The 14,034-nt window shown below is 34.3% G+C and overlaps 1 protein-coding gene across 4 annotated transcripts in view; it reads left to right on the top strand.

Annotated features, from left to right (window-relative positions):
• The window catches only part of CNTN1 (contactin 1), a 409,365-nt gene that overhangs the window by 225,557 nt on the left and 169,774 nt on the right, over positions 1-14,034 (top strand). For all 4 annotated transcript variants that reach the window (XM_033222420.1, XM_033222419.1, XM_033222422.1 and 1 more), the window contains exons 3-4: positions 1,333-1,365; positions 9,714-9,846. In XM_033222420.1, coding sequence (XP_033078311.1) covers positions 1,333-1,365; positions 9,714-9,846 — 166 coding nt within the window. The remainder of the gene's footprint in view (positions 1-1,332; positions 1,366-9,713; positions 9,847-14,034) is intronic.

The following is a 14,034-nucleotide window of genomic DNA, read 5'->3' as shown; positions in this document are numbered from 1 at the left end:
TGGTGAATGTTTAAAATCTAGATCTCTGGGGAGATCCCTGGAGTGCAGCATTTGTCTATTACTGGGGAGTAAATTCTCCTACCATGGCCAGTTTCAACTTGACATCATTTAATGTGGAACTGGAAAGATGTGCAACAGCTCACTAGTTTGTAGTATTTTCACCACCCAGATATAAGTAACCACAATGGCAAAGAGAATATAAAATATAGTAAATAAAAGAGAGAAAGCAATGGGTTTTAAGCATTTGTTCCCTTTGTTCTTAGTATAATTTATTTCTTTGTAAATTAATATAATTTTTAATACTGGCCATGTTTAACAACTGATTCACAAAATTTCTGAAAATAATCACTTCTTAAGAGCTATAAGTAGATGCAACACACTACTGAACCTTACAACTCTTTTACCAATTTGATAAATATAAGTTAAAAAATGATTAAAGTAATCTACAGTGTTTATAGGGACATAAGACTAATAAAACAATTTTGAGAGTGGCATTCATTTTAGGACAAAGAAATATCATATTTCTGTCTTTCAAAGGCAAGTGTGAAGCATTCAGACCTATTTTCTACAATGAGAGGCACACTATGTCTTTATCTGAAAAACTGATATCATTACCCAACTAGTACTTATTGAGCTAGGTCATTATTATGAAAGTATTAGAAAAATTGAATTCTAACAATCAATTTTTCTAATACTCTCATGTTAATGACCTAACCCAATAGATACTTGTTGAGTGACTGTTTTGTTCAAGACTTAAGTGGTCCTCATCCTTTTGTATATAAATCCCCACTGATCACTTTAATGATTAATCTGAAAGGCATCATTATTAAGAATACAAAAAATTACTTTATTTTGGGGAATAATTTTTATTATGCTCACTCCAAAATTCAGAAAAGATCATTTCATTAGTACCCAAGGATTTTAATGACATTGATAAATATATATTTTATAACCAGGGTAATTGTGCACACTCACATACATTTATGTAATTATATGCATAATATATTTACATATATAGTGTCAATATAATAAAGAAAAAATTTGGTAAAGTCATTGTGAAGTCTTATTTTTGTGAATAAAATAAAACAAAAATTATCCTATTAGTACTTAAAATTCATACGAATTCTATTGACTGCAAACTTTGGTGCTGCAACTATTAATGTAAAGATAAGAAATAAATGTCTGCACAGATGTGAAGATACTTCAACCTTTATAGTAAAGGGCCACTACTCTCATCCCACTGCCTAGCATCTCAGCTATTTAAGTAATGTTTGAAACCACAATTTGAATAACTGCTTCAGGATCAAAATTGTTTTTTTCTTTCATTTTTAGAGTTTACATGGTATAGAAGATATGGTCATGGAGGTAAGTTGACCAAAGAGTAAACCTTGTAAACACCTTTTCCCTATTGAATCATATTTTATCCTTATTTTAAGCTATTAACTCTCTAAACTTTAAGGCAAATGGTTAATGTTAGATCACTATGAAATTTTGTAAGGTGATCTTTCTGAGATTGTAAGCAAACTATTGAATGAGTGGCTACATCATAAACAAATACCCTATGAGAGGATTGTAGCAAATGGAAAATATTCACTGTGGCTGGTATTTTTTCCTGCATGCTTTGTAACAATGCTATACCACTAAATTTGGAAGCAATATTTTAAAATTTGTAAGCATTGAACTTATTTTTGAAAACCTCTTGCTTTGTTGCAAGGGAGATAACTTAAGTTAGTGAACTTGAAATCTTAAGATTCAGTTCAATTAAAAGTTTACAGATATTGCAAAATTTATTGTTTACTAAGCTCGCAGTTTAGATCCTACTTCAACTACCAAACAGATATTGCAAAAATAAAGTCAGCATGGTATACTGTAAAAAATACAGAATCTAGAGTAAGACCAGCCTGAATTTGCATTTTCAGCTCAGTACTCACTAGATGATCTTACTATCTTGTGTAAATTATATAACTTCTATGAGCCTCAACTCTCCAATATGTAAAAATCACAGAATTGTTGTGATGACTGAAAAATGAATTGCAATGATAACTTCTAGCATAATGACTGGCAAGTAGGTGCTTAATGAGTGTAGCAACACTAGTAACTTATAAAAGCCACTGCATAATGGTAGGAGAATGAAAAATCCTGAAGAATCACTGAACAACCAGTGCTAGAACTTGTATGCCAAATCAAGGTTACCCATTGTATTAGTCTGTTTTCACCCTGCTGATATAAAGACATACCCGAGACTGGGAAGAAAAAGAAGTTTAATTGGACATACAGTTCCACATGGCTGGGGAGGCCTCAGAATTATAGCAGGAGGCGAAAGGCACTTCTTACATCGCAGCAGCAAGAGAAAAATGGGGAAGAAGCAAAAGTGGAAACCCCTGATAAACCCATCAGATCTCGTGAGACTTATTCACTAAGTATTTTAAAAAAAAGCCTATGGCTGTTTTTTCCAATTCCTTGACCCATATTCTCCTTTTAATCTGCTGCAATCAGTGTTTCTCATGACCACTCAACCAAAACTGCCTCATCCATGTCACTAATGTCACACATTGTAAGTCCAATGGTCAACTCTCAGGTTTCCTACTCGACCTGCTGGCAGCAGTGCTGCAGTTCCAGGTATCACACAGAGACATAACAATGTCTTGTAGGCAAATAGAGTGTGCTTATTTTTTCTTGCATCTATCTATCTTTAAAAACAAGGAGACCTTTCCCAGAAACCTTGCACTACATGTCCAGAGTTAGGTCACATATTCACCACCAAACCCATCATTAGCAAGAGTAATGAAATGACTGCCAGTCAACCTTTCCTTCTGAGTCATGTGAGGGATGGGTTGATCCTTGAACTAGGCTGAGCTTTGTCATGAAGGTAAAGGGCAGAAGAGGAGCTGATTAGTCAACCAACAATGTCTGCTGAATTACTCAGGTGAATTGAAATTGAGATTTTTCTCACAAATGAAAAAGTTCCATCCAATAGGTCATCCAGCACATTTAAGAGTTTTTAATGATTATTTTACAGCAAAATTAGTAGCTAGTGTTTAAATGTATGTATTAAAACAAAAACATTTTAAATTTGAAAAACAAAGTACGTAAAAGATTATAACAAAATCATCAAAACCAACTTCACTCTTAATGTCTTTAAGAATATTTTTCTTCTTAATTTGTTTTAGATTTTTTGAAAGCAATATCATATTCTATTGAGATAAGAGAGCAAATATGAATAAGTTGCACATAATCAATCTGTAATGTTTAGATACTTAATTAATAACTAAATCATTTGACAGCAAATACGTTAGATGCTTTTTTCCTCTTGTGGTATGCATTTACTTTACCTTCAGATAGAAGAAAAAACCTGCAGCTATTGTAGGACCAACTTATACCCAGGCTAATCTAAAATGAAAATAAGTATCTTTAATTCCTTTGTAATTCATTGAGAAAAAGTATTTTTAAAAAGAAATAAAATAGCAGTATAATATGTATTTTGTAAAAATTGGGATATGAAATAATATATAATTTATACTTTGCACATGTAGAGTTAAGATATGACTGTATAATATCCAAAGCTAACATGAAAAAAACTATCTTCATTACTTGGCTGTAGGGAGGGCAGGTAGAAAATTTCACATATCTTTATAGTACTTGCACCAAGATTTCCTGTATATTTTTTCAACTAGACTCACATCGATCACTAAGAATTATTTTCAGCACATATTTCTATCTCTAAATATGATTGACATTTTATAGCAGTCAGTGACCTGTGACTATTTTGATCTATGGTCCCAAATAGCCCCATTAATCAAAATAGACTAGAGTTAGACTGAAACAGGCCGAGCTCTGGAAGTAGATCCACGAGCCCAGTCATTCTATATATTAGGATGTAGTAAGATATGAGGTAGGTGTCAGCAGATGCCCAGCCAGGTATGTAAAATAGAGTCTACATGCTTCAGAGGTGGGTCACAGGACAAGGAAGTAGTTTCTCTAGAGAGATGTGACAGGCTCCCTTTGGGCAGGTAAAACCAAACAAGGAGAATTCAGTTCACTTAACTTTCATGCTAACCTGACTATATTCTTTATTCTAATAACTGTATTTCTATAAGTTTCTGAGACCAAATCCTTACTTTGCATGTTTAGCTATGGAAAAGTACTGCAATGTTACCTATTACCCATGACCCTAAAAAATTGGGGCACCAGAGTATTTTAAGGCTAAGCCCATCTTCTCTTATCAGCAGGAAATGGTTGGCAATGGAGAAAGGAAGCTGTACTGTGTGGAAAAAGGATGCTTTGTGATAATTTAAATATTATCTCATTTAGAGAGTTTCAAGGGAGCTTACACCACTTCCCACCCAATAATCACTATAATACTGTAAATATCATAAAAATTTCCATTTTAGTCTCTGGAAATTTTGATGCCATCACCTTTTTCTAATAGATTTTTCCTAGGACTCTTCTTATAACATGGCTGCGTAAAATTGTGTTTACTAACTAACAGATTGAGGTGACATATAATAGAATGGGAAGTGGAGTTTGTCTCAAAAAGTATATAAAATGAATAAAAATATCTCTGAAGCACAAATCATAATTTTACTTTCAATTTCCAGAAATAAAATAGAATAGCAATATTATAGTGGACACTCTCCACATAGTGATAGGTGAAGTAATCCCATTTGAGATTATATAATTGACTAATTATATTAATGGTGAAAATGAGAATGAAAGAACAGTAGCTTTTGCCTCCCGTTTACATTAGTAAATATGACTGCAAATATTCATACATTATTTCTATCTTTTTGATCATATTTAAGAAATGTACTTATGTCTGTAATAGATTTATGATAATCACATTATCTGGTAGGAAATAAATGCATTTGCATTAAAAGCAGATCAAAATAGTGATATGAAGTGTTAAAGCTTCAATTAGCTTGAGAAATCATCTATAACTTTATGCTCCTTTTAAGAAGAATCTATCTAGTAAAAAAAGAATGTATTTAAAAAATAATTTTAGTTTTTAAAAGCACAATCTCTGTCTGTGGTTTGTTTCTCATACCTTTTAAGCTCATAATACTTCCAAAGCATCAAAATTTGTCATCTAAGTGTTTTTCCATGGCTGTAGAAAAAAATCAATAGATGACAGTATTTTCTGTAGGCTGAGAACATAATGCTTACAATACTTGATCCTTTGCTGAGCCTTGTATTGAAATATCCCTGAAAATTCTTTTCCCTGCATCTGAGCACCCTAGGTGAGCTAGCATGGTCATAAACTAAGGTACAGCCTACAAGGGAGACATGAGGATCATATTCAAGAGGTTCATGCTGAACCTGGCAATGCAATACAGATGCTTGTTTTGAGTAGTTTTTCTTTCAAGGGCCCAAATATCTTCCTAAAATAAAATATATATAGTCATTGCTAAACCATCAAACAGAATACATTATGTGATTCAGGCTTGAAAAGTTTAGAAAAGCAAGAAGCATATAGTCATGAAATAAAATCTTAACCGAAAAATGAATGTGATGTGAAGTGTGTCCTATTCTGCTTTTTGTTCTTGGAAAGGGCAAAGGGAAATATCTTAACTGCAATATTCTCTCGATGTGAAAAATAATTTCAATATTTTCTTGGAGATTCGCTTATTTTAATCCCTGAAAGCTTGCATTGTCTGTTCCTATAAAGGTCAAATATAAGTGGGAGTATTGAGAAATATATACATATAATTTATGAAAGGTATTATAACTGAGAAGAAAAAGTATCATAACACACCAATATTATCCAGTTTGGCTTATAAAATTTCACTCCAAAATTGTTAAATACTTACATATCCCCTTGGAGGGTTTGCTCATTCCTTATATATAGGAATAACTCTGTATACATACTCAGTATAACCCGATAGGCATAGCCTCATCATTATAGTATGTGACATTCTATAACTTTCCATGAAAATTTTCCTGGCTAGCACCTTTTCCTTTTTTAAAAATACATATTATTAAGATAAAAAAGCTACTTAAAACATACTCTCAGTTTTCTAAAAGCTGACCAGCTTTTATCTCAAAAGCATACACCTTAAATGAAAGGATACATTATCAAAAGAAATATTTAAGACTACTCATTTCATTAAAATATGAAAATCTACTAACTAATCTTTACATAGAAATATGTTTATATGAGTCTGTCTTTATTGTATTTGAAGGCTCCAAGCAGTACTTTCAATAACTAAAACAATTCTGAATGACCGTAACTCACCTTACTTCAAAGAGATAAAAAAGCTTCTTTCAAGGAAGCAAATGAAATTATGAATTAAATTTAGAATTCTGTATGATGACCCTCCATATAATGGCACTTCTAGAAGCCACTTTAGAAGGAGACACTAGACAGGCCAGGGCTGTCTATTTCTACATTGGAAATACAATTGTGTAACTGGTCTTTATTAATGTAAGTCTGTACCTCTTGAGATGAGTTCGTATTTTAGGAAGTCGTATTTAATCACTACTATATTCCATTAAATGAGACTAATATTTAGTATCTAAAAAATCTTTCCAATGTGCTGCTTGTAGAATGCAAGTAGGAGAAGGTTCAAAGGAAAACTCTTAACCCTGAAGACCTGAGATTCTCTTCACATTGTCTTTCACTGAACAGATCTTTTGATTTTAAGAAAATTCAACTTAATCCTTTTTTTCTTTGATAGATCATGCTTTTGGTGTTGTGTCTAAAAACTTACTGAAGTACCCAAAGTCAGATCAAGGATAACTAACACCTATAGTGTATCAAATTGTTGCTCCCAACATGACCATCTGAAATTTCTATGCTACCACTGTTGTAAGAAGTGGAAACTCAAGATCCAATCCAATGCAGATCAGTGGCCTTATGTTTAAAGTATATGCATACTTGCAACATACATTCATTTCTCCTTAAATCTTCTTACACAGATAGCCTTCTCCATTGGTAATAATAACATTTACATCATCCCCAGGCTTGTTGCATAAGTATCAAAGTACTTGGAAGATCTTTTTGAACTTAACACTCCCCTAAGCAATATTTATTTTTAGTTTACTAAATATTTATGAACTTATATTTAAAATAAACTGTTTTAAAATAATTCACACTAAAGTCATTATTTATCAAGGATTATGGTGGGAATAGAAATTATCTTACCTTCAAGAAGAGAATCTCTATATATTGATTTATCTACTTGTCTTTTTAAGCATTTTTATATGCATTGAGAAGAAGCAAGATCTTCAAACTGGCAGGTGTTACTAAATTGCTCCAGTCAGAAAACCTGTGCAATTGGGAGAGACTCAAGGAAGAGTTTATGAAATTGTCAAACTGAGAAGAAAAATAACATATGATTTTTATCACAGATAAGCACAAGGTCATTTCTTTGAGAAATCAGAAAATCCAGACCTTACATAAAAAATGAAAGTCTTCAGTAATCAGGGATTCAGGATTCATTTCTCATTATTTCCCTGCTGTGCTGTTACAGCCTGAATAGCCAGAAAATATTAGACATCATCAGTAAAATTATTAGAAGTGAAGCAGAAAACATTATATTCATTTATGGCTTTTACAACCTCAAGAAGGATATGGAACTAGAGACAACCTAGAACACAACTTTCAAAATTATTGGCAGAGAGCATCTCTGTGAATAACTCATATTTGTAATCTTAATAATAATTGTGGTAGGCACATGGAGTCCTTAGGACATATGCTCATGTTCCTCTCTTTTCTGAATATATGAGCCCTGTAAAACAAATTGCTTGCCTAAGACAATAACTACCAAACAGATATTGCAGAAATAAAGTCAGCATGGTATACTGGAAAAAATACAGAATCTAGAGTAAGACCAGCCTGAATTTGCATTTTCAGCTCAGTACTCACTAGATGATCTTACTATCTTGCGTAAATTATATAACTTCATTGCAGGAGCTAAGTCTAAGTATCAGTTCCTCTCATCCTTCTGATTCTGATCCAGCTATTTATTTCCTATCTGAAACAGGATGGTGGTTATGGAATGTGTCTGAGGTCTATAAACTATTGAATAAAAGTTTCAGCAAATTTCAACCAAGAATGAGGCAGCTCCCTTTGAAACATTTTGGGTTAACTTATTAATTAGAGAAATTAATTCCTCATACCAGTGGCTGGGTTGGGGGGTGGGGGAGGAGGGGCTGTGGAATTAACTTGAGGATTTTAGTAACCATCTATATGTACAAAAAAAATGTACTCAGTGTCCCAAACACAGTTCTAATAGGACCAGAGTTACATGAGTGAAAACTTGTCTTCTGGTTTTTAGAAGCTTCATGATTAGTCGAATATTTTATACACATAAGAAACATAAACTAAATTTTGAAGAGATCGGAAAATTCATGAGAATGGTTTTAAAATTAGCATTTATTCATTGCTGATTATAAGCCAGGTACACTGCCATCTTCCATGAATTGTCTCAAAATAATTCTGACAATAACCTTATCAGGTAGATTTTATTATCCCCATTTTATAAAGAGTGATATTGAGCTTTGGAGAGATTCAATAATTTGTCCAAAGGCACACTGACAATGGTACTGAGGTGAGATTTAAATGACATAATGAAACTATTTCTTCAAAAGGAAGCTGGAACAGAGCTCTCATCTTCAAGTTTAGTGTTAGAGAAGTTAAAATGTCTGTGTGCCATTGCCTTTACCTCTCTCTTAAAAAATAACTGGAGGAGTGAATCATGGCTTAGATCTGGCAGAGACATTCCAGTGACCTGTAAGAATATTCGTTCTTTCTAGCCACACAGATCATTATTAATTCATTTGAAGCATATGGCTTTGTGCTGTGCTCTGTAAATGCTGCCACAGTGGTGTCATGTAAATGATTCTCCTCTCATCCTGCTGTGAGGTGTCACTCTTCCCTTCCAGGGAGAATAGACCACCAGAAAAAACTGCTTCTCAACACAGCTGTTTGTGATAAATTTTAAACCAGCTGTTTAGATCCAATATCCATGTAATTTATTATTGATTGTTCTAGATGGTGCTGAGTGCCAATGCTAGTCACATGTTTAGAAAAAAATCAACAAAAACTGGCTCAGAAAAGAGACTCATTTCCGCAACATCAAGAAACTCTCCTTCACATTCAGACTCTTGTTCAAAAATCGTTAGGCTCCTATTGTTTTCCAGACAACCAGGCAGCTACCCAGGAGAATGATGTACACAGATGAAAGACATAGCCACCTGTTCTCAAGCATTTGCAATCTAGCAGAACAGAAAGTTGTACCAAGAATCATAGCAAGTGTATTAAGTACCATAACCTATATGGGGAACTACAGGAACTCCAAAGAGGACCAATAGGAGCCAGGAGAGATGAGAGGTTTTGGCTTCCTGATTGAACTAACTATGGCTAGGTCACCAAAGTATCATGCAAATTTTGATAGGACAAGAAAAGTAGAATGATGATTCTAGGAAAACCAAAAGCATATGCAGAGGCTCAGGGGCATGAAAGCACAGCTTGTTTGGGGAAGTGGAAAGTAGTTAAGTTTGGCAACACATGGTACATTTGGAGAAATGTCAGGAGATTCACAGAAAATAATTTCAAATGAAGAGCCTGATGTTTGGCAAATATCTTTGTTTTGAATTAAAATGGAGATTCTGTTTCTGATTTTTTCCAAGCAAATTTTTTTCAGTGTTCCCAAATTTTCTTTGACTTATAAAGCAGTACAATGTAAAACAATTTTTTAAAATTTTTCTTGTAGTTTCTGAGGAAGACAAAGGATTTGGACCAATTTTTGAAGAGCAGCCAATCAATACCATTTATCCAGAGGAATCACTGGAAGGAAAAGTCTCACTCAACTGTAGGGCACGAGCCAGTCCTTTCCCGGTTTACAAGTAATGTACCTCACTTCTCTTTTCAGAATGGAGTATCAGAGTAATGATCACAGATCAGCAGCTATGAACTTGTACAGATATAATATAGTGCTTTCTGCAAATTCCATGGGCATTAACAAAAATATTGGCATACAAGCTATTAAAAAAGTTGTCTAATGCTCAAATAGGAGATTTTCTTAAATATATGCAAATAATTCCCACTATTTTCTGCACAGGTAATGCTACTGGCATTTGACATCATCCACTTACAATTTGTATAATGGAAACCATGTTTTTAAGCCTACGAATGGTTATATAAAATTATGCATAATTTAAGTATACAGATTTGAGGATAAAATGTTTTTGTTATGTACTGGCCTGGATAACTCATACCTACAGAAATGGATACATTTTTATATTAAGCACATTTAAAGATCTTGCACAAATAACTGCAGAAAGCATCAGCTTTTTCAACAGTCTCATATCTGTATTCCAGCCAACACAGCAAATTTCTTAAATGTCTCTACCTATAGGAAAATCTATATAAACATACCTCTTACTGTTTTTCTGGGTTACATATGTATGCTGTCAAAAACAACTTTATAAAAAGCAACAATGAGCTTTCCTGCTTCAGATGTGTCAGAAAAGTATACTAACAGTTTCTCATCTGATGCAAAGAATGAGATGCAAAAATCAACCGAAAGCCAGTGGGTTTAAATTTCACCTATGCAATGGTTCCATGAAGACAAAACAAGTGACTGATGGAGAAATTGGGGGCTCTAGTGTGTTCATGTCACCTGACTAAATTGAAGGTTGTTGCTCAACAAAGTTAATTTTAATATTTTTTCCTGGATAGAAAAGTAACTTTCTGTTATTATAAAAAATTCTTATAAAAGAGAATATCCCCTTCCACCCATTTGATTCTAATGGTACTCAGGTTTTTCCTGCCTTTGGCTATAATTACAAAATAATTCTTAAGATAAAATGTGAATTTAGATACAAAATTACCATCCCATTGAAATTATTTTTATTGTTTCAATTTCATGAATGGAAATGAGACATAAGTAGGTATTTTATAAATTATAAATAGCACATTTGTTCTGAAAATATTTGATGGGCTAGACTTATTTGCACCCTTAAGCCATATATAATGAGAGCCTATTTGTCACTGACATGGAATAATAGAACTAATAGGATATGTAGAGGAGATCCAATCTGAGAAAATTTTACAGGAGAGGAAGCTGAATCCTGAATAAGCAAATTTGCTTGCTCAAGAACTAGTAAATCACAGATCCAAGACTGAAACACAGGTTTTATGACTTCCAAAGAGGTATGCAATTTTTTCATTATTTATCTATCTGGATAGATTGATAGAATCCCGAAAGCTCTTTCAATGACACTTATTCTGTGACACTCTGTTGTTAACATTCACACAAGGGACCTTAGCAAATCCGTCTCTAGGCTGGAACAGAGGCAACCAGAAGAAAGGGGCTGCTCTCAGATAATGTTCTAGAAACATGGAAAAGGTTATGCTTCTCCTTGCTGCCCCCATCCCCCCACCACACTGGCACAATAAAAAGCAGAGCTTTGCTTTGCCAGTAAGTCACCAACTGCCTCTCACAGGTTGAACCCAGCACTGAAATTCCCACTTTAAGTTTGGCCTGGTTATCCATACATTAATAGATAGAACTGGAGAAGACAGATAGACGTTTAATCTTGTTATGAAGGCAGTCTGCATTTGACAGGAAAAAAAAAGGAGGGAAAGAACAGAAAAAAAAATCAGCTCATGATGCAAGTAGTTTGATGGAAAATAACATTTAAAGTTTTTAAAATGTACTTAATTTCAGGACAAATTATACTAACCTTGGTAATCATCCAATTTTTTATTCATATAATAGTTTTATATTTGTAGCATGTTCTGTGACAACGTGCTATTCATAGCAACATCCCGAGAGGTACAATGGGGGACATTACTTCTGACTTATAAGCCTTGAGGCTTATCATTATCTTTCCTCCATCCCCAAAGAAACAAGCATTACAATTAAAAAAGTATTAAAAAGGATTGTAGAATAGTCTATGTTTCTGAAAGTAGACCAGTGAATTTCTTCAAACACAGAAAAACGTAATCCTTGTATGATGTCACAAGCACAATCAGATCCATGTGGAGGAAATTAAGATAATAAACAAAAAGTTGGAACCAATATAATGAGGGAGAAATTACAAAAATTGGAGCTGCCCAACAAAGAAACCCACTGTCTTGACAAGAGCTAAGCAACTTAACACTAGATAGTTCAGGCAGGGACAATATTGCCATCACCTGTGGTAAGAGGAAGGCTTTATTCATTGGATTGTAATTTAGTAAGTTTTAAAAATGCAAAATCACAGTTTTCTATACTTGCTTTTAAATTATCTCCTATACTGAAAAAATTGTAACTAATAATGTTCCAGTAACTTTGATTTGACGACAGATATTCTAAAGTCATTAGGACTTTTGGGCATGATTATTACCCAAATTAGAAGTGGTCAGGGAATGAGTGATGTGGCCAAAAGACACTACTACTTGAGCGATTTGACCACAGCTCTAGGCTTATGACTTTCCTCAGGACATGGAATTTTAAAGGATAAACCCTGATAAGGAATGATTATAAAATTATACAGCTGGTTCTCTTAGTTGAGAACTATTTTTTTTATTTTATTTATTTATTTATTTATTTTTTTATTATACTTTAAGTTCTAGGGTACATGTGCATAACGTGCAGGTTTGTTACATATGTATACTTGTGCCATGTTGGTGTGCTGCACCCATCAACTCGTCAGCACCCATCAATTCATCATTTATATCAGGTATAACTCCCAATGCAATCCCTCCCCCCTCCCCCCTCCCCACCATAGGCCCCGGTGTGTGATGTTCCCCTTCCCGAGTCCAAGTGAACTCATTGTTCAGTTCCCACCTATGAGTGAGAACATGCGGTGTTTGGTTTTCTCTTCTTGTGATAGTTTGCTAAGAATGATGGTTTCCAGCTGCATCCATGTCCCTACAAAGGACACAAACTCATCCTTTTTTATGGCTGCATAGTATTCCATGGTGTATATGTGCCACATTTTCTTAATCCAGTCTGTCCCAGATGGACATTTGGCTTGATCCCAAGTCTTTGCTATTGTGAATAGTGCCGCAATAAACATATGTGTGCATGTGTCTTTGTAGTAGACTAATTTATAATCCTTTGGGTATATACCCAGTAGTGGGATGGCTGGGTCATATGGTACTTCTCGTTCTAGATCCTTGAGGAATTGCCATACTGTTTTCCGTAATGGTTGAACTAGTTTACAATCCCACCAACAGTGTAAAAGTGTTCCTATTTCTCCACATCCTCTCCAGCACCTATTGTTCCTGACTTCTTAATGATTGCCATTCTAACTGGTGTGAGATGGTATCTCATTGTGGTTTTGATTTGCATTTCTCTGATGGCGAGTGATGATGAGCATTTTTTCATGTGTCTGTTGGCTGTATGAATGACTTCTTTGAGAGAATGTCTGTTCATATCCTTTGCCCACTTTTTGATGGGTTGTTTGTTTTTTTCTTGTATATTTGTTTGAGTTCTTTGTAGATTCTGGATATTAGCCCTTTGTCAGATGAGTAGGTTGCAAAAATTTCTCCCATTCTGTAGGTTGCCTGTTCACTCTGATGGTAGTTTCTTTTGCTGTGCAGAAGCTCTTTAATTAGATCCCGTTTGCCAATTTTGGCTTTTGCTGCCGTTGCTTTTGGTGTTTTAGACATGAAGTCCTTGCCCATGCCTATGTCCTGAATGATACTACCTAGATTTTCTTCTAGGGTTTTTATGGTATTAGGTCTAACATTTAAGTCTCTAATCCATCTTGAATTAATCTTCGTATAAGGGGTAAGGAAAGGATCCAGTTTCAGCTTTCTACTTATGGCTAGCCAATTTTCCCAGCACCATTTATTGAATAGGGAATCCTTTCCCCATTTCTTGTTTCTCTCAGGTTTGTCAAAGATCAGATGGCTGTAGATGTGTGGTATTATTTCTGAGGACTCTGTTCTGTTCCATTGGTCTATAGCTCTGTTTTGGTACCAGTACCATGCTGTTTTGGTTACTGTAGCCTTCTAGTATAGTTTGAAGTCAGGTAGCGTGACGCCTCCAGCTTTGTCCTTTTGACTTAGGATTGTCTTGGCAATGCGGGCTCTTTTTG

The sequence above is a fragment of the Trachypithecus francoisi genome, unplaced genomic scaffold (genome assembly GCF_009764315.1).
Source record: "Trachypithecus francoisi isolate TF-2019V2 unplaced genomic scaffold, Tfra_2.0 Lachesis_group11, whole genome shotgun sequence".
Taxonomy (NCBI): domain Eukaryota; kingdom Metazoa; phylum Chordata; class Mammalia; order Primates; family Cercopithecidae; genus Trachypithecus; species Trachypithecus francoisi.
The sequence above is the reverse complement of the archived record's forward strand: the minus strand, read 5'-3'. Positions and strand labels throughout refer to the sequence as shown.